The sequence below is a fragment of the Chelon labrosus genome (assembly GCF_963514085.1).
Source record: "Chelon labrosus genome assembly, chromosome: 13".
Lineage (NCBI taxonomy): Eukaryota > Metazoa > Chordata > Actinopteri > Mugiliformes > Mugilidae > Chelon > Chelon labrosus.
The window spans coordinates 7445496-7469880 of NC_140346.1; the positions used below are offsets into that span (position 1 = coordinate 7445496).

A 24385-nucleotide genomic window follows, 5' to 3' on the forward strand; every position below is an offset into this window, starting at 1 on the left:
CATTTAACGACTGATGGAGGGCTTCTTACGGATTGGATTTAGATACTTTTGACATAATCCTGTCTTGTAGTATATGTCTGACCAGATGGTATTCTTGCTCAATGTGGCTTTGTACTTTTTAACCATGATTAACCAGGACTAATCACAAATGTAAAATGGGTAGAAATACTGTACCTTGCATTGCGGAAAACATCTCTATGAAGCTTGTTTTCCATGGGTGTGAACTCATATATTTTGTATGTAGCTAGTAGGGGTTGTACAGACTAGTCGGTTTGTTGTATTCACTGCTGTGCCATGACACTTTAAGCATCAAGTTGACTAGTCACTGATCATGTGACAATAACAACATGGACGCCTCCGAGAGGACAGGTGAGAAGCCCAGCGGGCCATTGCAGCAAACTAGCAGCAGTTCAACAAGTTTGTGGAAATATTTTACTAAAGATGAAGCCCATTCTACCGTGACATGCAGAATATGTAAGTCAGTCCTGATGCACTATCCAATCTTACAATGCGCTGTGTATAGCATTACTATTAAATGCTATTGATGGTGCTGATTTGCAGCCTTTTTATATACAGCCTATGCATCTGCAGCGCACAGTATGTAGTGCATGAGCTGTCTGTTCTCTGCAACACTGAAATTGTATTCTTGACCTCAATACATATGTTGAGTATTACTTGTGTTTTTATTAGTGACATCATCGGCAACTAGTCTTGTCAACTTGACTTTTATCACATGGTAGTAAACTTTAAAAAATCTGAACTCGTGCAACCCCTAGTAGTAGTATTACAGAGCAAATATTCAGTTTATTGTCTTCTACCTGGTATCATCTCAAGGCGCCTACCCGTCTGCCTCTGCCCTTAGCCCTAACCATTTTTGTTAAATGACACATGAAGTGCACATTTCAGTGCAATTCCATTCCATCAAGTAGCATCTTTTGACGGCGAGGGTTCATTTTTGGTCTAACCTACGGAAAAGAGAGGGCACAGAGCTGTTGCAGGCATCCCCTGCTTGTGCATGATGTTTTTTAAATTAGACTGAACAACAACAAGAGAAACGATGTTTTGTTCCTTCTTAATATAATAAATTATGATCTGTTCAAAATGACAGTTTTGTGGTGAGCATGGTTGTGGTCAGTTCAGACAAGAGCCTCTTGAAGATGACGTGAAAATCAGCTGCCTGACATCATTCTTGCACTCAAGGTTAAGAGAGTTAACAACAACTCGTTCTCTGCGGCTCTCTCTGTTTCATGAGGTCTCTGACATTGGTAGCCCAGCTTGGTTCAGCTCCTCTTCAGCTGGTTGGCAGGTGACTGAGCTCATCATTTCTGGCAGGTCAACCATGGCATCCATCAAGCCTGTTTGTCTGCACAGCGGTCAGGTGTAGAGTCGAGTGAACTCTGTGGAGGCCAGCCCAGCCCATCATCAGTCCTCTGTCATAAATGTTGTCCAGACGTTCTTCAGTGTCAATCACATTTCATCAACATTAGAAACACCTTCAATCATAACACAGTACAATGCTGCTATTGTCTGTGAACTTGCATTGTTTTTAACTACCCTCATTGCTGGTGAGATTTCAAAAAAACAAATGAAGCTATTTTTAACTAAAGCAATGACTTAATTGTTTCCAAAAAGAGGCAATGAAGCCAGACTCATTATTAAACAAGCTGATTCTGCCTTTCTTAATCAGTTCCCAAGATGATTTAACAGTGAACTGCAAGAGGACTTTTCCTAAAATCAAACCCGTGCTCAGAGGAGAACCACCAAGCAAATCACCTTAACCATTGTCATCATCAGCCCACTAATACTCTACAACAGCCTCCCTACATCATAGCTGGGTCTCTAGCTGCTGCTATTGATTAGGCTGACAGTGACTAATTCTTTGATACACAGGTGTAGAGTTAGAGGTCAGCCCTGTGATCTGAGCTCTCACGTCTCACTGGGACCAATTTAAAGACCTGAATGGCCAGAGGTCCTAATAGCACAACTCCCTGCACTCATGCAAACCAAATGTGTTCAAGCTGTATGTGCAGGGGCTATGGTGTGTGTGTGTGCAATGACGGACATGTGTTTGTGTGGAAGGAGGTTATATGTGTATGTTTCTTCATGCATGTCTGTAGTCTGTTATAAAATGATTGTGCAAGCAACACGGAGAGGGTCTGGCTTCCGGCTGTGAGTCATTGCATGCAGCTCACAGGCTCTTATTATAAATGGATAGTTGGATAACACCTATGAAGACTGTGTGGATGAGCATATTCTAGACAGATGCAGTTACCCAGAAAATAGCTCCACTGTGGCTAAAGCCTCATATATTATGAAGACCACAAGCTACTGTCTGTGGTCTGAACTCAGGTAGAGGTGAAGTGAGTGTCTGAAGTGGGCTCTTAAGAACTGAAACCCTCCAAGAATAGCAAGCACAAGGAATAAAACACAGAATTAGCCTCGGACTCAGCTTGATCCATACCAAAGACTACCACAATCAGAAACAAACAATGAAATAATTAAATTACCCTATAAATAATTTACTAAAAGCACCAAAACATAAATGCATCTCAGTGGACATAGCCATTTATGATGTAAAGTTGAATATTAAGTCAAGATAATAAAAAGGCAAATAAATACAGATGCAAATTAACACAAAAATATCAATTTATACCACATTTCAGAAAATAATTAATGTTTACATGTGATTGATTCTTTCTTTCTTTCTTTCTAGTGTAGACAAAGTCAATACATTTGTGAGTAAGAACAAAAAATCATTTTAATGAATAAAGGACAGTCCCATGTATGGGATTTTTAATCAAAATAAATTTTAATTTAACGATTTATCCAGATTGAACATGCCGTGTCATCAAGGTCTAGTTAAGTCTGTTTGGTCCGTTTCAGTCCTAGAGTCGCTTTGCAGTTATGACACGGAAGGGTGTTAACACTGTATTTTGGTTTCTGTTAAATTCTGATTATTTTTACATTCCCTCTCAAAAATAATCTGGCTCCAGCCATTCCCACACTGGCTGTCAAATGAACTCATGATAAAAGCATATGTGAATCCATGAAGTTGGCTCCAGCCGCCTCATGCGCTAGCTTTGCCAGACTGGGCCTCTCTGACGGCTTTTATTTCCTTCACACTTATTCCAATTAAAACATGACTTGTGATTAAAGGACAGCAGTCTGCTTGGTAATCAGCGTGTGTGTGTCTGTGTGTGTGTGAACCAGACAATGTGTATGAGTAAGTTCTTATGTTGGTGCGTTTGTGTGCAGATTATCTGGGTTTTACAGTGCGACTGTGTGTGTGTGTGTGTGCTTGTGCGCTTTCTGATCTTTGTTATCTTGGCTTATTGAACGTCAGCAACAAGGGTTCTCAGTTCACACATCGGGTTAATTGACCTCTGGAGACGTTTTTCCGTGTAGTTATAATGAATGTGTGGATTAAATGATTATTTTGCGTTCGCCTTAGATGTGAGATTTGTAGGGGCTTTGACTTCTGAGGTGGCTCCTTATTTTTTAAATTAGACATTTGATTGCACCATCTCTCATATGTTAAGTGTGTCTTTGAGGCCGTTATCAGAAAAACATGACCAACTGCCTTTTGTAGTATGGAAATGGAGCAGTTTTTACCTTTTAAATGTGCATAACAATGAGAAGTATGCCATCTGTGACACATTCAACGAGAGCTGAACCCATCAAATTAAAACTAAATCTTGTTGACTATTATAGACTTGGACAGCCTCACTCATCCTCAGGTGCAGTGTTTTAGAACAGAACACTTTATTTGTTTTATTCACGTGCAGATGAATTTTATATGAACAATATTAAAAGGTTTGATCATCAATGATTAATCATCTTTGTGCTGTAATGTAGGTTAGGGCCCGGGAGGTTAGCGAACTGGAACTTAAAACAAACAAATCATTCTCCATAAAGGAAAACATCTTTTAACACCCTCTCCACTGCAGCCTACATTGTAATGACCTGTATTCCCAATAACAAAGGAAGATGAGGATGAAAAATTATCATTGCGATGGAGTCATGAGGGGGTTTTGTTCGTTGTGTTTAAATTCGTTTAAGGCACTCTCAAGGACGCTAGGTGTGTTTTTTTTTTGTGTGTTTTTTTTTTATGCTAAATAAGCATACACTTGAGTGCTTGAGGCATTCACACCTACACAATCAAAGAAACAAACTAATGAAGTCTTTCTGAAACAAACAACCTGATTAAGACCCAGGAGGGCAGAGAATCAGGTGCAAACACTGCGGGTCATGAAATCATGTGTGAACGTGTGCCAGGGACTTTTAGAGACGCGGTGTGTATTGGTTGTGAGAGGCTCTCCACCTCCTGTGGGAGTTTGTTTAGGCATGTTATCTCCATCATTGCTCCTCACTGCTTGTTATTATCTCCTGGCTAAACACACTAGCAGCAGAGATGAGTGTAGGTTTGCCTTTGGGACGCACATGTCTGTTTTGCTAGAATCCGCATTTCTTCAGTGTCTACGGAGCAGCTCTTGTTCTCACAGATGGAAGTAAAAGCTATCAGTGAGGCAGACCATAACAACAACAATAGAGGCAGATTTAATATAGCACTGACTGCCTTAGGTTTCCAGTTTCTTTACCTTTACACTAGTGCATGCACTCTGAGCCTCAGTAGCAATTTGAGGAAATACCCCTTTTAAGTGTGCATCTACTGTATACTAAGCAATGATAGCTTCTCTCCTCTAAACTCTTATTTTTCCCCTGCTCAACTAGTGTGGCAAAACTGAAGCTTTCTCGGAGTGATTTCTTTTTCTGGTGTCAGGCTCCAGGCTACAGATATAGTTACTATAAAAATGAGGGAGAAAACTAGCAGTACTATATGTTTTATGTTCAGACACAAAACATCTTTGTGCACATACATCTGTTATCTCTTTCATAATCGCTAATGGGTTGTCAATGTGTGTGCAGACATAGTCCTGCTTAAGCATGTAAGAAGTCCTTGCTTGTCATTGTTATCCTTCTTCTTGTTTTTATTTATTGAAACAAGGGCCATGGGACGTGCATTCATAGGTTCCTATTTCCAGGAATGAGTTATGAGAACATTTGTTTGTGGTTTACAATCCATGTACATAATACTGATGCACCAACCATTAAAACCACTGACAGGAGAAGTAAATAACATTGACCATCTTGTGACAATTCAATGTTCTGCTGGGAAACATTTGGACCTGGCATTCATGTGGATGTTACTTAGACATGTACCACCCACATAGACCAGACCAGGTACCCCCACCCCATAGCAATGACACTCCTTGATGGCAGCAGCCAACCCCAGCAGGATGGGAAAAAACGGTTTAGGAACAACTTTACCCTCAGAAGCACCATGTCCATTCTCTGATGAGTCACAACTGTTTTGGAGGCACAAGGGAGACCTACACAATATTAGGAAGGTCATAATCAAGCATCACATAAGGAGAAAACACAGGACTTGTTTTTTCTGATCACATACATACATTAATCCAATAATCACGGCTCTCTTTCTGCTCAATTTTTGGTCTCTACCAATTCTTGTCAAAACTGCCTGGCTCTGCTGCCACATGCAACTAATTATCATGAGATAGATGCTATCATTGTCCAAGGTAAACTATGCTGTGATGCTGGACGTGTATACGGTGAGCTTTATCCTGAGCTGATGAGAATTGTGAGAGTTAACCGGAGAAGGAAAATGGTGAGCTAAACACAAAAAAGGCCCAAAGACATTCAAATGGCCAGAGAATTGCACTGCAGTGACAGTCCTGCACCCTTTTAAAAGTCAAAGTCAATACTTTTTAAGAGGACCTCTGTGAATAAAAATTGTCAAAATGATTTCTTTTATTCAGGCCTCCCTGCATAAGCCGTGACCATTAGCCAGATATGCAACTATCCGATAGCACAGTAATCCATACTACACATGCCTACTGATTGTATTATTCAACAAGCGGAGTGGGAGAGAGAAATATAAATAGGGGAACATATCAAAGTACAATTTATTTATTTTCTAATTAATCAATTCAGTCAAGCTATTAAAAAGTTAAGATATGGGTCATAAACATCTTCTCAATTTCTTAATATACAGTAGGCTCGCTCCACATTCATGTCCCAATTTTGTTTTATCATTCTGTTTGATTTAGTTATTAATTCTGCCATTGTAGTCCCTGCAGAGTTTGTGGATTTGTCTCTACCAGCCACCAGTAACTTGTTCTCTCGTAAGTGTAAAAACAGCTCATTCAAGTGTTTTGTTATTTCGTAACTTAGGATCCATCTGAGTACTTTCCTTAATTTCTTAATGTTTAGCTTTCTTATACATCCTTCCATGCATTCTCATGCAGACCATGAAGGGAAGCTGCTGATAAACTGCAAAAGAGCATTTACTGCCGTGGTTAAACGCAGAGACAGATGTTCGAACCGACACTTGCTGAAGATGCATAGATTAATGCAAGCAGTGTTGGAGAGAAGGAAGGACCACACGAGAACAGCGCACAAGAGAACATTGTGGAAAGGTTTGTGATATGCGGCCATCAAAGGACTTTTTACTCATGGTGTGTGGGGGGGTAATAGGGGCTACAGCTGGAGGTGGCGTTGTCTCCATGGAAACTGGCATTCCCTTGAAGGTGCTTGGCAGCCACTGCCAATTGTTGAGCTTGGGTAATGGTTTGAAATTCTCGGTAAAGTGCCTCAAAGGTTGAGATTAAATTCAACCTGCTCTGTGTGGACTAACGCTGCGCCTAATCACACAGTTTGTAGAGATGTAGAGAAAGAGCTTGATGGCATTCAGACAGGGTAAATACATAGCCTGTTGCTTGAATTATGACATGTTTTATTATTTCATTTTTTATTTGTTCTTGGCTGCCAGTCATTCCATAAAGTATCCCTTGTCATTCATTAAAAAGCCACTTCTTACATCGGCATTCATTGATCGAGCTCGCTTTCTTAGTAAGAGGGGTGCATCGAACCATCATGGCAATATTCTGCTTCAACCCTGCACTGCTGTTATCATTTCCATTAACAGCCGCTAACATCATCTGTATCTGAGATATATTAACTGTTATTTCTGCCCCCCCCCCCCCCCCTTCACATGAGCCCTCGCACCATCTAACCCGGAGTGGCCAGGCGCCGCTGCTTAATAACTGATGAAATGATTGCGCCTCTGCCTCCAAGTGCAGAACAATTGAGCCGTATGAGGCAGGTGTGTGAGTGTGAGGACTTACTGCTGATGAACGTCAGCGCCTGAAAAGGATCAGCCAAGTGAGGCCTCACACCTCTGTCTGCACCACTAACTCATGCTGGAAATATGGAAAATTACTACTGTGTGCTTTCTCTTTTTTTTCCTGTTTTGTCACACATGAAAGAAGGGCAAAAGGGAAGCCGAGGGAGTCCATGCCAAGATTCATCCAAAAGACACTCAGTTCTTTACAAAAGGTTGAATGCATTGGTAATATAAAACGGTAATACTCGTTTTATAGTGGTTCCGTCACTTGTGCCAAATAGGAACCATAAGGAAATGTAAAAAAAAAATACATTGCTTACCTTGGATCGCTGTACTTGAGACGTATCCTGTGAGGAGGCATGAACCTGTACATGAAAAGCAAAAGCATCTTAGTGTGTTTGTGTGTGTCACTAGCGGAGCTTATCTGTATGCCAGAAGCTGCCGTTGTTTCCGGGGCTCCTGTAGCCTGGGTGGTCAGTCTCTGTTTGAGAGAATCAAAGGTTTTCAGCAGAGGACGGACTGTAACTGTCAACGTCTACTCTTTTCAAGACACTGTGAATGGAGCTACAGTGTAGGACAATGAGGCAGTGTCTGAATGTAAAGACTTACAGATCACAAGGCTCGACAAAGTACTGTTATTAAGGAAAGTAAAGAGGCAGAAATAGCCACCTTTATGTAGAGAAGAAGATGTCATGTCAAGTGTTTCTGTGCCAACGAAAAGCTTTCATCACTGATTATAACATTCACAGCGCTTTCAGTGAAGGTAAAGAATCCCGCACGCTCGCCGCAGCTTGGGAAAAATGTCAGTGATCAGTCCCGCGCTGGGCCTTCCCGCCGTGGTGATCGTGTTATCGGACGGCAGATGTAGCACGCATCTGTTTGCACATGTACAAACTAACTGGCCGGCAGGTCTTTCATCCAGCAGACACGAGCCGGTTTGTTCCAGCACATCGATTTCACAAAAAATCCAGTAATTGAGGGCACAGTGGTTCAAGGAATTTCTGAGACAATGGTGGTTTACTGGCACAGTTTCAAATGTACAGTGTCCCAAAATGAAGACTCCAAAGAATGGTCTGTTACATCTTCTACGATCAGTGAGCGTTAACAAAAGTCTTCGTGCTGTAATAGGACGAGTAATGAGCCCTCACACCTCTCTACCTCCATAACAAACTATATGATGATGCTCTTCCAGTCAACGCACTGTATTCTGTTGAGCAGAAGTCAAATGGGTTGATTGCTGCCAACTGTAATGACGGCAGCGGTAAAGATGATATTGGCGGCCCGTCACATGCAAGTCAGTACAGCCGTCTTTCTTTTATTTTGCTTGGCAGAGATTAAATAGCAGCTCATGATGATGGAAAGATGTCCAAGGATTTTTTTTTTTTGCTTAGACATTCACAAGAGGAGGTGATGATGCAAAAATGTGTAATTTGAGCACTGGTGGCTTATAAAGGAAGTTTATTTTTAACACGTGACTTGTTTTTAGCACATGTGAATGATGATTTTCTTTTTGGTGCATATGCACCCATGCACAATAATTACTTTATGCCCAGTGCCAGGGAAGAATTTAATTAACTGTCCCCTGTCAGGCTGGCTAATTAGTCAATAACACACGTACACACACACGCACACACACACACCATCTCTCTTATGCACACAAGTCAATATGTTTGGCATTCTGACACTAATGCTGAGACTACAATGAACTGACTTACTCGCTGTTGCAGGAACATAAAATACAAGTCTTGAGTGACACGGCTCAATAGGCAATTACAGAGGGGTATTGAGAAAAGCTGCAGACGGGAACTGAGCGTGGTGTGGGTTCTGTCTGCCTGCCTGCAGAGAAACGCTAATGTTGTTGATTTTTGTTTAAATTGCTTCATCAGTGTGGCAGTGCACTGTATGATCCGCTCATCCACGCTTATGCTTACTCAGCGCACACAAGTAATTATGTTTTCTTCTCTTTGTTTTCGCAGGTTCAAGGTTTGATCTGCACACGGGGAAAGGTAAAAAAAAAAAAAAAAAAGCATCTTCAGATTACTTCCATGTCTCTTTCTCTGCTTTCTTTTCCCTCTCCGAACGCAGGTGGGGAAGCAGGATGATTAGCAGGCATTAGACTGTATCTGCAAGTCGTGCGTGTGTGCAGGATGTGTGTACAAAGGAATTGTTGGGGAGATTTGTGGACCAGTTTGACGTTGTCTTCGCCACATAAATCCATACACATAGTTAGTGCAGAAGGCTGTTGTCCTAATCACAGAGAACATAAAATGTGGATTAGCTGCGTCTTATGGTATCACTCAGAGTGGCTCACAGACACATTCGTAAATGCCCCGGCACAGAAGCACCTGCTGCAAAATAAGAAAGTTGCACATGTATTAGGTCTCCACATGCATGCCATCTAGCTATTTCTGAAATACAAACATTTTAAGTTTATTAAAAGGTCTCATGTGGTGTGCGTAGCATGCACGTGTTACTAATGACTCCACGGGATGTTTCTCCCAAGTGATTTTAGTAAACACACAGGCATGATTGAACATCAGCATTTTATCCGTCCTGAGATTTATTGTGTTGTTTATGATGAAAGTTGTATCCGTTCTGGGTTTTGCCATCCAGGCAGTATTTGATCATTATAGTGATGGTGGTCCTACGGCTCTATTTGGTCTATTTCTGGCAGATGGAGCCTGTAACGGTTTATGTCTGCGGCCTTCCCTCTGTAGATCCCAGAGTATTTTAGTCCAGAATAATCCCCACCATCTGCTGTCTCCTCTACTACATTTTAGCGCTCAGTATCTCTCCCTCTATCTGTTGCTCTAGTTTATTTCCCACTGCGTTTCCTCTTTTAGTTTTTTTATATATTTTTATGTGGTGTCCCCCAGATGCCTTTTTTTAATTGTGATGCCCCTCTTCCTCTCCCGCTCAGGCTTTCAATCTCCACCACGCTCTTTCTCCTCCTCGCTCCCCTCAGTTCCACAGCGACTGCTTCGCCTTTCTCGTGGGTTTTAATTTTCTCGTTGCTCTTTCTTTCCACCCTCTTGTCTGTGTTCTCAACTTCCCCCTGCTTCCTTTTAACATTTGCTTTTCATCTGTCTTCTTTTAAATCTCTGGATGTTTCTACAAACTCCTTACTGTTCCCTTCTTTATCCCTCTCAGTGTCCTCAGACACACACATCCAGGACAACCGCTCTCCACAGGCAGTCAAATCCTAATCTGGGTTTTCCATGAACACAGACTTCACCCTCTGGTTTTGAGCTGGAAAATCCAATCCATTAGGAATGTAAAGAACTGCAGTTTTTAGGTATACTCCTCAAGTTGCTCAAGCTATTTGTAAATCCATGGCTGAGTCTGCGCCTAAAGGCCTTGTTCACTTCATTCCTTACTAGCTAGTTTCTTCCCAATTCAAGTCTGTTGCACTTTTTTCATATATATATATATATATATATATATATATATATATATACATATATATAAATGTTATTTACATTTCAGTCACGTGTCAGATCAGATATAATGACCATATTCCATTTAACCTATAACGATCTCTCTATAAGATCACTTGTTCTGTCAGCTGTTTGTTAGCCGTGCAACGCTTACACCTAACGATCAGTGCTGTTCATTTTTAAACAACACATCTATATTTAAGAACTAAATTGCGCACTGCTATTTCGTAACATGTAAATCTATACGTAATGAACTTTGAACTCACTGGCAGCTGGTGCAACCAACTCCAGTCAAGCCACAAGCAACTCCACAAAATTTACCCCGCTGCTGACCACATATAGAACGTACGGTACGTTAATTTGCACTGCTTCATAGTTGAATTCCTTGGGGAGGATTTGTAACACTTCAACAGAGACTTTTCTCCAGGTGCCCACAATACCACAACAGAGTAATCAGACAATTTCACAAAAAAGATTATTTCTGTTTGTTCGTCTGTTTTTCTACGTTCTTTGAAATTATATTTGTACAGTGTTTTGACATTGGAATATGTGAGTTGAAACCTGAAAAAGCTTGTGAGTTAGCAGCAGTTTCGCGGTCAAAGAGACAGATCTGTGACTGGAATCACGACTCTGGGAAAAAAAATAATCTGCTTGCTCGCAAAATCTTATTTGAGATGTGGAAGGCTCAAGAGGTCTCCCTCTACAAGTACCGCTATGGTGCCCAAGGAAAAGGTACTTGACTCTCAGCTGCTCTGCTGCAGTTCTTCTTTGGCAAATGGTACACGACTACTGCAGAAAACCATTAAGTGCGTACAACTGTATCCCTTCTCTTCTCCGCTCTCCTCTTCCATACTGACGCTCTAAGTGAGGGTGAGCTGTTTGTCAAATTAATACTACAAAGAACATGACAACAACATTTCACTTAGCGCCCAGACGCATGCATTTGTGACTCCTGGGTGTCCCCGGGTGGCTCGCAGCAACCGCAATGACAGCACCGGCAACCAAAATACAGACAGGTGTGACATCAGCACTGGTGACTTGGTTATCAGCCATGTACAGCACGTCTCTGTACCAGCACACAGCTGGATTAACAATGGCTGAATGGATTAGTGAGTGAGTGTATGTGTGTGAAAATGAGAGAGTCAGACAGAGACTGAATGATGAAACATGGTGCTGACTCCTGTGTCAAGTGGGTATTTAATAAAGCCGGATACCTTAAACAGATACCGATAATGCCCCGAGATCATCGTATTTTGGCACCACAGAATCACGCTTTCCACATGTACATGCAGGCTCTCTCTCTCTCTCTCTCTCTCTCTCTCTCTCTCTCTCTCTCTCTCTCTCTCTCTCTCTCTCTCTCTCTCTCTCTCTCTCTCTCTCTCTCTCTCTCTCTCTCTCGCACACACACTCACGGCACTGAGCACATCATATCCTCGTCATCTGACCTAAATCCATTAGCGCTAGGAGTCACAATATCCTCCTACCACTCCTTTCCTTCAATTTCCTCCTTTGTCATGGGACGTTTCATGTGCAGGTTCATGTGAAATGACATGGGCAGAGATGGCCGAACACCAAAATCATAGATGTTCACTACCCTGTGGGTGCTTTTTTGAGTATCACATGTCCTCTCTGAATGCTACGCAGACTTGCACAGGAAGTTCTTGATATTTTACAATGAGAGGAGACAGAAAAACAAAATAAATACAACGCTCCTGGGAACGCGTGTCTTGCTTAAAGCACACTGAAAATTGTGTATGTATGTGTGCATGACATTAGCATGATTGCCAGCTGGGCCATTATAACTCTCTCTGCTGCTGTAAACTGCTTTGGATTGCTGTTAATAGCTACTTTTGCCATTTCCCTCTGAGACTTATATTAAAATCTGCCAGGATGTCATTCTTCTGCTACTCTTTCATCCTCTGTGGTGCAATGTGTTTCTCGGATTACTGTATTTGAACATTGCGTTGCTCTCTAAGAATGTCAGTAATGAATATAAGGCGTGCAATCTGCTTGACTATTCAAAACGCTCCTAATTGAAATGCTGAAAAGACAGCTCTGGCTAATCAGCTTAGAGATGTAGTCCACAGTTGTCAGATAATAAAGAGGATCTTAGCGCTGAAGAGTCTATTGCCACCCCTGTAATGAGAGTTCATATAATATCATGTGAGGACAATGGAGAGAAGTTAGGAGCGAGAGTGGGAGGCAGGGAGAAGTAAAGGATAACAGGAGGATGAGGAGGTGATTGTTCAGAAAGAGGGTTTAAAAATGAGGAACATCACGTAAATGGGTTTGCCTTCCTGCTGTGAAAATGCTAGCTTGTAAGAACAGGACTTAAGTGGAGATTAGAAGGTTTTTCACTGCTCTAGCAATCTGAACAGATACACATCAGATGTATATGCCTGCAAAAGTGAGCAAAGCGAAACCTTGAAGTGGCTATAATGTATTATTAGTTTGAAATGTAAACACAATGTGACAATGAAAGAGAAGTAAGTAAGAGAATTGTTACGTTAATCTGTTGCTGTCCTCATCTTAGGGGAGTTTCAGCTCACTGCTTATCCACCTGACCCATAACTTTAATGTTCGGTAACTCTCACCATTCTCAGAACTGCTTTCAACAACAAGAAAGCAACTGGGATAAAGTCAGTTGGTTATCATAGTGGAACATATAGCAGCTAAAAATAAAGATGCATGCAATGAAAATTGGACTTAAGCTTGGCAGGCAATAATAATTCAAATTAACGATTCACTGATTAGGCATAACATTATGACCACCTTCGTAATATTGTGTAGGTCTCTCTTGTGCCTCCAGAACAGTTGTGACTCCTCAGAGAATGGACATGGTCCTTCTGAGGGTGTCCTGTGGTGTTTGGCAACAGAATGTTGTTAGTGGGGACCTTTGGGTCCTATGGGTTGAGGGGAGGGGCCTCTGTAGATCATCCCACAGATACTTGATCAGTTTGGGATCTAGTGAATTTGGAGGCCAGGTCAACACCTTGTGCTGTTTTTCATGTTATTTTTGTTCGTTTTTTTTGAGTTGTTCCTAAACTGTTTTTCTGCTGGGGATGGCTGCTGCCATCAAGGAGTGTCATTGCTATGGGGTGGGGGTGGTCTGGTTCAGGTGGGTGGTACATGTCTAAATAACATCCACATGAATGCCAGGTCTAAAAGATGGTCGATGTTATTTGCTTCTCCTGTCAGTGGTCATAATGTTATGTCTGATCGGTGTAATGTTGCGCTGTAACTGTTGGATTTGTAAGTGGCCCACTTTCCCCGTAGAAGTTCACCATATCAACTTAAAAAGTCAGTCAGCCTTCCAGAGCCTGTAGGCGCCTTCAAAAGTCTACCAGCTTCATGGTTATAATAAGTTAAGGAGAAACTTTACCTGTAAGCCACACAGTTGAACCACTTAATTCATCAAAGAACTTCATTTCATAGAACAAAATGATTTTCAACTTTAAATTGACAATAATGCAAAGACAGTGTTGTTTCCAGTATATACGGTATTGTGTTACACAACCTTGCCAAAGATAACTAGCTGTCAGATATAACTAACACAGACTAATGGTGTGCTGACTGTACAGGTGGAATTCTGTACCTAGCATAATCCTCTACTTTACACTGATAAAATAATGTTTAAACGTCCCTACTTATACAGTAGAACAGAGAATCTCACAAATACAACTCCTCCCTAAATGCTGACTGGCTACTTCGTGAAGTAGGAAAATTCCCCTCCTGTTTGACTTGATGTGTTCTGGGGATATAGTGCTGCAGTGAGTACAGCTGACCTCACAGTGCATCAAGGTGCGCAGATGGCTCCAGTGGAGGGATAAAATGCCACGACTCCCTGCAAACTGTCTGCCACTCATCCCTCTATCACCTTCACTCTCTCACACACTCCCTCTGACCCTCCCACCTTGCCTTTCCACACGCACACATAAAATCTGTAAAGCTCGTGTTTATGAGACAGACAGAGGTCAGGTCAGTGCGGTATGATTGGCGTCACACTATCACCTTTCCAAGCAGTTCACTACCGCAACACCAGTGTGACTTGTAATCATGCCTTGGAGTCACAAATAACCCTCACTCTTCTTCTCTTCTTGCCTTTCAGTTCCAAAGAATGTGTTTAATAATCCTATTGAAGTTGAAACAAACACCACTTTGCATTAGCAGTGTGTGCCACTTAATTATTGAGGGCCCTCCGTGTGATCAAATTACCACTGTAGATTAAACTGTCCTTGCGCTGTCTCATAGTTGGCACCACACAGGAGCTGCCAATAACATTGTTTTCATACTCTTGACGTGCTAGATGTCATCTCCGTCCTCCGTATACTGAAACGCGAGGATACCTCGTCTACGTGCTCAGAAGTCTCTGGGCAGTAGTTTAAATATGACCGCAGGTAGAGAGCTTTAAGGATTAGTTTGAGAATTCAGGAATGGTTTTATTTCCCGTTGAGAGGTTTTAATTAGATCAATCCCACTATCGTATTCCTTCATCAATATATGGCTAGAGTTGCAGCTTAGCTTTGCACAAAGAGTGGAAGCAGGATGTAATAACAAGCTTTTTTTTTTTAAATAAAGAATTCAAGGTGTAATGTCTTGATTGGTGTACTGACCGAGTCCCATTTAGATGAGAGCATTAACATTTTTATTAGCTTCAATCTTCTCTCATTTAGAGAGAGCAATGTTTAAAAATCTGCAGGAAATATTAAAAGTGAGGGAGATCTCTTCACCTCATCCCCAGTGGAAATTGTATGCAGTTCTCAGTATGCAGTTACTCCAAATAATCTATGCTAGCTGTCAGTGCGCTGCCCTCCAGCCAGGCATAGCGCTACTTCCCCCCCGCATGTGTAAGGTGGGCAGATGCCAGCCACGGGAACAGAAGAAAAAGGGCACTCCTCATTAACGCCAACAACACCAACATTAATCATCGCACCCTTAAGTATCTGAGACCTGCAGGATATAAACTGTGAACTGAGTTGAAAGGGTAGCAGCAATTTGGACGTGTTATATAGGCCGTGACAAAGTAACAACGGCCACGTGTGTGCCTTTAACAAGGTCGGCGAATGCCATGCTGTCATTATTCTGTTCCAGTTGATAAAGTTGCTTTATCATGTTGTTGCTGCACGGCTCGGCTCAGCACAGAAGAATCAGGAGAATTTAGGTACGTGCAAAGTGAAACATCGTTTGGAAGGTTAGGCAGCGGTTGCCGAAAGTGAAACCAAATTCTTGTCTACAAGGAACTAGGGGCTGAACGACTTCGGATATTTTAAAGTCGACTAATATGTGGTGAAAGTCCAGTCAATGTTGACTAGTCGATGACGCCACACATAAAAACACAGTAGTAGTAGTTTATTGAAGCTTGAACAGGGGCTACTGTCGGCCATAGCACACGTCAACACCGTCAGTCTGACATTTCTAATATGCAGCTCTTGCTAGGCAAAAAAAAACACGCTCTACAACCACATCAACTGAACATGAACACATAGGCTGTACATATCTGCAGCGCACAGTATTGGTAAGCTTACATCATCACGTCAATAGCGTTTAATAGTACTTCACAGCGTGTTGTAAGAGAGGATAATGTAGCTGGGACAAAAAATGCAGTATATCTCCGAAGCCTTTTCCGTGTATAGCAGCTAAAGGTCTAATAACTCTAGACAATGAAATTAAGCAAAAAGATTAGCCTCCTCCTCTCTGTTCCCACAGGACGTTTGGTGAAGTTGTTAACTGACTGCCTCCGAGAGGATTTGGACTGTTCCTCTGTTAGCGTTGTTGTCTGTTAGCCTTTTCATTCAGCCTGCATTGCAGTACTTTTGTTGTATTTCAGGGCTGACTTACCCATTTCGCATGTCACGGTCGAATGGGCTTCATCTTTAGTGAAGTATTTCCGCACACTTGACGAACTGCTGCAGTTTGGATGCAGTTTGCTGTAATGACTGATTGGGTTCTTCACCTGTCTTCTTGGAGGCATCCGTGTTGTTGTTGTCACGTGATCAGCGACTAGCCGACTTTCCGCTTAAAGCGTAGTCGATACAGCCCCTACAAGCAACAAGTAGTCTTTTCCACTCAGGTCATGAATCCTGAAAATCCTAAACACCAAGTTTCAATGTGCTCTTCACCAAATTTAATGTCATTAATGGGCTTTTCATGTAAAAGCTGTTCAGCTTCACAGATGTGAAGATCTGCCAATTTTCCCTTTGAAAATTTAATGCTATAATATATCCGGAATACTTTTGAGGCTTGGACTGCTGATTTGATGAAGCAAGCTTTGTTAAGGGGTTCACGTTGGGCTCTGGGTAAACACGGTGGCATTTCTCCTTCTCCATCAAATTAATCCATTGTGAAAATAATTCATAGATGCAGCCCTGTACAAAATATTTCAAAGTGAGCTTCTCCTTAAAGAACCTTAACAGCAAAGCCCTTTTACATAAATGTATGAGTAATAAAAGTCTAATGATCTGATATGCAGTAGTCACAGTGGACGTTTTCATGCACTGGATAATTTTACTGTAAGCACAGTTTTGAGATTCAGCCCTATGAATTACAGAAGAAGTTCAAATTCGTTTTTTTTTTTTTCAAGCAGCAGCAATAACATTACCGCTGCCCAATTACTAATGATAAATAACATAGTAAGCTACCATTTGCATTTCTAATTGTTAGTAGACATAGATAGATTATGAGCACCCCCAGCCTGGTCAGCTGTGTATTAATTCTAGATGTACTCACTGTATCTAGGGCTGAAGCTCAACACATACACTATATTACCAAAAGTATTCGCTCACCCATTCAAATGATCAGAATCAGGTGTTCTAATCACTTGGCCTGGCCCCAGGTGTATAAATTCAAGCACTCAGGCATGCAGACTGTGAAACAAGACATTTGTGAAAGAATGGGCCGCTCTCAGGAGCTCAGTGAATTCCAGCGTGGAACTGTCATAGGATGCCACTTGTGCAACAAATCCAGTCGTGAAATTTCCTCGCTCCTAAATATTCCACAGTCAACTGTCAGCTCTATTATAACAAAATGGAAGCGTTTGGGAAAAACAGCAACTCAGCCACGAAGTGGTAGGCCACGTAAAGTGACGGAGAGGGGTCAGCGGATGCTGAAGCGCATAGTGCAAAGAGGTCGCCGACTTTCTGCACAGTCAATTGCTACAGAGCTACAAACTTCATGTGACCTTCAGATTAGCCCAAGTACAGTACGCAGAGAGCTTCATGGAATGGGTTTCCATGGCCGAGCAGCTGCAGCCAAGCCACACATCACCAAGTGCAATGCAAGGCGTCGGATGCAATGGTGTAAAGCACGCCGCCACTGGCCTCTAGAGCAGTGGAGACGCGTTCTCTGGAGTGATGAATCACGCTTTTCCATCTGGCAATCTGATGGACGAGTCTGGGTTTGGAGGTTGCCAGGAGAACGGTACATTTCAGATTGCATTGTGCCAACTGTGAAATTTGGTGGAGGAGGAATTATGGTATGGGGTTGTTTTTCAGGAGCTGGGCTTGGCCCCTTAGTTCCAGTGAAAGGAACATTGAATGCTTCAGGATACCAAAACATTTTGGACAATTCCATGCTCCCAACCTTGTGGGAACAGTTTGGAGCGGGCCCCTTCCTCTTCCAACATGACTGTGCACCAGTGCACAAAGCAAGGTCCATAAAGACGTGGATGACAGAGTCTGGTGTGGATGAACTTGACTGGCCTGCACAGAGTCCTGACCTGAACCCGATAGAACACCTTTGGGATGAATTAGAGCGGAGACTGAGAGCCAGGCCTTCTCGACCAACATCAGTGTGTGACCTCACCAATGCGCTTTTGGAAGAATGGTCAAAAATTCCTATAAACACTCTCCTCAACCTTGTGGACAGTCTTCCCAGAAGAGTTGAAGCTGTAATAGCTGCAAAAGGTGGACCGACATCATATTGAATTCTATGAGTTAGGAATGGGATGGCACTTCAGTTCATAGAATGAGTAAAGGCAGGTGAGCGAATACTTTTGGTAATATAGTGTAGCATACTGAGTAATACCATAGATATCATTCAATTTTACTGGAGTTACATGATAATGATATTTTCCGGTTTTGCTGGTGTAAGATTAGCAGATTGCAGTTTGTGGGAATCTAAATTATAATCTTATTAGTTTTCTTGTTTTCGTAGCATGAGTCAGGAAGGTAACATACTAAGCTCTAATTAAATGGATCATTGCTGTACATTTAATGTACTTTTTAATATTTGGGCTTACTGGAAGGTATCATTTATTTCCACTCTAAAGGTTCAAGATCCCATTGAGTTGTTGGTGTCAAAGTCCAAATTGAGTTGCAAGTTCTTTTTTTTGTTTCGTTGACTCTAAAGTCAGAAAATTTGTCACTCAAATCCGAGTCGTGTCTTGACTCGAGTCCACACCTCTGGTGTTTAGTGTCAGGCAGCTAATTTAGAAAGTGTTGTGTCGGAGTAATAGGAGCTGAGAGGAAACTCCACTCTGACTGACTGACTACTGGCACTGTACGCTTGACAATTAGCCTCAGTGAAACAATTATTCATTGCAAGTAAACGGGAGGATAAGAGATGTTTTAGGAGAGACGAAAGAGTAAGAGTGCTTTAGACAGACAACAGATGGAGACAAAATCTGGTGCGTTTGGAGGGGTGGGGCTGCAAGAGGGGAGTTAAAAGTTTGTCCGTGATTGACAGAGAAAGGAAGGCACGGAGTGTAAAAGAAGGAAGGAGAGCAGCTGTCCTTAGATGTCAGTCTCCAAGAGCTTGGCCAGGAGACATCTTTTAAGTTTCTCAACCTTGGCATTTAGACACCAAGAGATATGAGAGCAGCCTCCTGAAATAAAATTGTATGGACACTGAGATGATGTCTGTTATTGGACGGCTGTCTTATTCTGAATAAATACCTTGTATTGGATTATTTATGATCCATTAAACAGAGCAGGGGTTTCAAATGCAACGCTGTGATTGTTATTTTTAAACCACAGAATTATTTAGTCTGCTACCGTTTGTGCTGAGGGAGTTTCGCATCCCGTGGGACCCATTTAAAACAGATTATTGCATAATTTGAGAAAAACAAACGTGGCCAGGGGAAGTGAGCCAGTTTTCTTATTGATTGACCTTTTAGAAATCAAAAGGTTTTCATGTGCCAAGAGCAGCGCCCTTGGGCCAGCACAGCAACATGATCCATACTCCAACCACCTGGAGTTATTGTCATAATCACAGGAGCCACAATGAGAACGGAGCACGTATTGATTTCTGCTCGGTGTCCTTTGTAGTTTTGGCGCACAGTGTGACAATTACATCACCGCAGTGTGTTAACGCTGTAGCGTCGGTGGGACACGTGGAGGAGTCCTGTGGCCTATTCATCTCCCCCTGACTCGGTGCTAATGCTTTGATTTCTCGTCTCGCCGTCCTCCATCTGCCTGCGTGGCAGTGTATCCCAACACTGTGGCATGTATTTGAGGAGGACTGACATCCAGCATGCATAAATGGCATTGATTATGAATCTATTTGTTTTGGGGATGATTTGGACCGTGTTGTAGCGCTCATGCATTATGCAGAAAATATAGCACTCTTCGCTGCTGGAGAAAAGCAATAAACGTCCTGCTATCATCTGTTATCCTGGGAAAATTAAAGAATAGTAATGCGCTTGCTGATCTCCCACCAATGGCTGACGTTGTTTCCCTATTATTGTTTTTCGATAATGGCACTTTCGGACGTCATTGCTGCTCACTGATGTTATGACTTTCCGGCAGAGATGGCGCCATTATCAAAGGCAGATATATAGATGAAATATTCTGCTTTAAATCGAGCAGCACAGCCCCCTTCTTGAATATCAATGTGAATAACTGAATTTTGAGGTGAGGCCTTTTTTATGTGTGCATCTGCTTCCCTGTCATATCTGAACTCATCTCCTCCAGCAGAACTCATTACTCAGCATGGCAGCTATCTTGTGTCTAATTTTTTATTTTTTTTTTAGGTGAAGGCCACTGGATATATTTTATTTACCACCACTGTGAATTATTCAGGGGAAGTGTTTCTGGATTGAGCTAGCTAGCTAACCATCTACTGCCTATGAAAGGTTGAGATAGTCTAATGATCTCACACTTTCCCGTACGTATTAGTGCGTGCCTGCAGGCCTTACCAGAGCTAGCTCCTCTCAAGAGAGTTTCTTCTCATGGGTGAGGGTTCTCTCTCACCAAAAAGGTATTGCGTTAGTTTAAACAGAGGAATGAGATCCGGCCTCCCAAACATTTGAGTGTGTGTGTGAGCCTAACATCATCTTTTCAATGCAAATCACACGTCACCTAGTTTAATTCTACTGTCGTTTGTTGCTATTTTTATTGTGCCATGTCTTGTCATGTCTCCTTTCTTGCATTCTCACTTTTCCTCCCTCCATCCCTTTAGTCCTTGTGTGTCCACTCCTTTATCTCTGCTTTAAAGTGACCACAAGGAGAATCTCATCAAAAGGTGCTTTTCGCGTCCCTTCGCTTTTTTCCCAGAAGTGTGATCTCGGCTGTGTGTCAGTGCGTTTGTGAGCATGTTTGTCTCTAACTGATTTTTCTGCCTGGAAATCCAGCCTGTCAGAGCTGACAGGACGTTCAAACAATATCCACTTTAGAAACACCTGACTCCAGACAGCAGCAGTGTTGCAGATTGAGAGGAAATGAAGTTTCTTTTTGCAGTGTAGGATGGGATTCAGCGGAAATCTTTTGAAACTAAACTGTTAGATGTGTAGTTTTCCTTTTCTCCCTTGTAGTTCTGAGAGTTGAACTGTTCAGCTTGGACTTGGGCCAGCTGCAACTGGGTCTCCAAAAACAGCACTCATCACTCCTCCCAATGCACACACACATACACTCACACGGACCGGCTCTCCTTATTCTCCTCTCTACAAGCCTCCAAGATTCCCTCCTCACTTTCTCTGATCTTCCGAACATCAATCCCTCATTCCTCAAAGCAAAAACGAGGGGAAGGGAGATGACAAAAACGAGATGACAGATTACCTGCTATATATAGAGCCAGTCTTATCCCGCTTCCCTTATTCATCTTCTCCCCTCCCGCGCCCTCAAGACATTGGATACACCTTTTGGTTTGCGAGTGGTAATGCAAATAGACGCTCTCACTCACCACAGAGATCTCAGAATTCCGAGCCTCGCGCCGCATGTTTTTTCGTAAATGGTACCGGACCCCTAAGCACAAATGTGGCAGCGGGAGGGTAGACAGATTCTCAGTGAGGCTGATTTACAGCTGGCCTTACAATGAGAGGGACAAGATGTGTTGATATAACAGTAAACTTATTTTTCTTGAGTCTAAAAATATACTATCTGCTCAACCAGCGGTGAAAAATAAATCGTGGATTAGCATTATTTTTAGCTCGGAGGGTGTCACATTTTCACACATAACTGAAGTCACATTTCACCAAGAAAATGTGTGTTCATGCACGTTCGCTACACTTAGCACCCTTAGACTCATAGTAGGATACTTATCAATCTAGAAAGAGGCAGATTATCGTGGACCCAGTGCAATATCCTCTGTTCCATACTGTCCATTTGTCTAAGTATTCCTATGGCAGCAGATTAACCATCTCTTGGCTCTGGGTGGCAATACTGTTAAGTATGGATTAGAACTACAGTAAAAGACCACAGATAATCTCACTGTCTCCCTTCTGTTTGTCATTTTCTCGGTTTTGTGTGTGTGAAGAGATCTGTACAGAGAACAGACGGGGGCACAGTGCCTCCCAATGACTCCCGGGCACCGATCACCGACCAAGAACCAAACTAAACTCACTGGAACAGTCCAAATACTGGGACTGCTGTGTTGTTTGAGGTCAAAACGTCCCAGGATGTTCTCTGTTGAATTACTCGGGCTGCTGTGGTCGGCCGGTTCATGCTTAAAAAGAATGTATTATATTGTATGTGTTCCACGCAATTCGGCATATTAGATTACACTGACGCATTGTTGCAGCCCTTTTGCCTTAGGGGAATATTTTTGTTTTAATGTGCAGGAAGACATGATTGTGTAGTTTTACTGTCATCTGCTCAAGAGGTACAGTTTCTCTTTAAATCAAATTTTAAGGTGAAAACATAGAAGTATAATTTTTTGATATACCATCTTGTTTGTAAGCTGATTATAGCTGAGTGTGGAACCTAATGTGTAACAAATGTAGGCTTCTACTTTTAGTAAAGTAGTGACATCCTGTTCGTGTGTCTTTAATTTCAGAATAATTCACACAAATGAAGAACCTATGCATCATTGTGCTTAATGTCTAGTTTTTCCACAGGCTCTATAAATTATATAAAATATTTAAAGTGGCTTTGGTGTATGGTGCAGAGAAGGCATCAGGACTGCAATGGAGGACTCTACGGGTGTTCGCGCACAACGACGCACTTTCGTTAGAACAAATAAGTGAGGGTTGTGTAATTCACAGAGAACAGAGTGCCTCCCTGGGTAATGTAGTTTAAGCCCCATTATGAATCCACAGGAGAGGGTACGGGCTGCTTGTGAGAACTCCTGATATGACGTGAAAAGTCCTGGGAAAATTTTGAAGTGGCCACCGACCTACTTAAAGCTCTGGAAGTTCAGTTCCAGAAGTCTTGTTGGCTGATCCAAGCACTTTGTGTGGCACAGGGGTTAGCTTTCGTATTTTTTGTGTTGTCTGACGTTCTGTCCATCAGGACAAACGGCCAATCTTTTAAATATGGAGCAAATTTCACAGTGATTCTCTAATGCAGTACAGCCAGATAATATACTATAGCAGGTAGTATTTGGTACACTTGATGAAAGAAGAAGAAGAAGAAATTGGCTAGAGGTTAAACACAGACAAATAAACAAATGGGTTTGTTTACATGCTGCACCCAGAGGCCTCAGCAGGCTGCTTTAAATGTAAGACCTTTGTTTTTCTGAATATAAATGGCATATAAGAGCTATCACTTACACAGTTATACACAGGCATGTTTAGTCAGTCAAAATACTGCTCGCCCTTTCTTGCACTCTGTCTTCCCTCACACTTTTATCTTCTGTCTTGCTTATTCGAATGTGATCAGCATATTGCTGCGTTGTAGTTCTCCCTCTGTCACTGTAAAATATGACTCCCCGTTCACTTCACCTATACTTTAATCTTCACAGGAGAAAGGAACGGAGAAAGAACAAGAGAGGGAAAGACAGAGAGAGGTAAAAGTGCAGGCTCCCCCTTGGGGTGTAATTTATGTTATTGCATATATTTACATCAAACCCGAGGTGAGGCCCCGCTCTACACCAGTCAGCCCGTCTACCTCTGACTTTAGACATGAATAAAGATTCTACATTTCCAATTGGATTTTTCTCTCTTGTACTCTTCACATCTTTGCCAGCAGCATAATTTTTTCACTTTTTTTTTTTTTTTAGATGAAACGCGAAAATATGTGCCAGCGAGGGCAGGGAGAGACAAATTGAAGCCATGAAACTATTCCTTTTCATGCTGAGTGGAGAAGGAGAGCCCTGTTAGCCTAGCTGACATTCCACTTAATTTGATTCATTACTGCGTGGTGACGCTATTGTTGCCACATGCAGGGAACTGGGCCAGTTGTGGAGCTTTGAAATACCCTGATGGAGAACGGTTCAACCAACACAGTGTGATAAAATATGAATCAAGTCCAAGTGGTGCTCCCCCCCAATGTCTGAACTGCAAATTACCTTTACCCCAATTTTTCACCATATTTGTAAACCCTTTGTGAGAGCAAGTTGTGAAAACAAATTGTTTGTAGCGTTTCATTTCAAC

The 24385-nt window shown here is 42.1% G+C and overlaps 1 protein-coding gene across 1 annotated transcript in view; it reads left to right on the top strand.

The window, feature by feature from the left end:
• Positions 1–347: 347 nt before the first annotated feature.
• igsf11 (immunoglobulin superfamily member 11) overlaps positions 348–24385 on the top strand; it is a gene marked incomplete at its 5' end in the record, with an annotated part of 76517 nt that continues 52479 nt past the window's right edge. Inside the window, one exon of the mRNA XM_084558148.1 lies at positions 348–369. Coding sequence (XP_084414274.1) covers positions 348–369 — 22 coding nt within the window. The remainder of the gene's footprint in view (positions 370–24385) is intronic.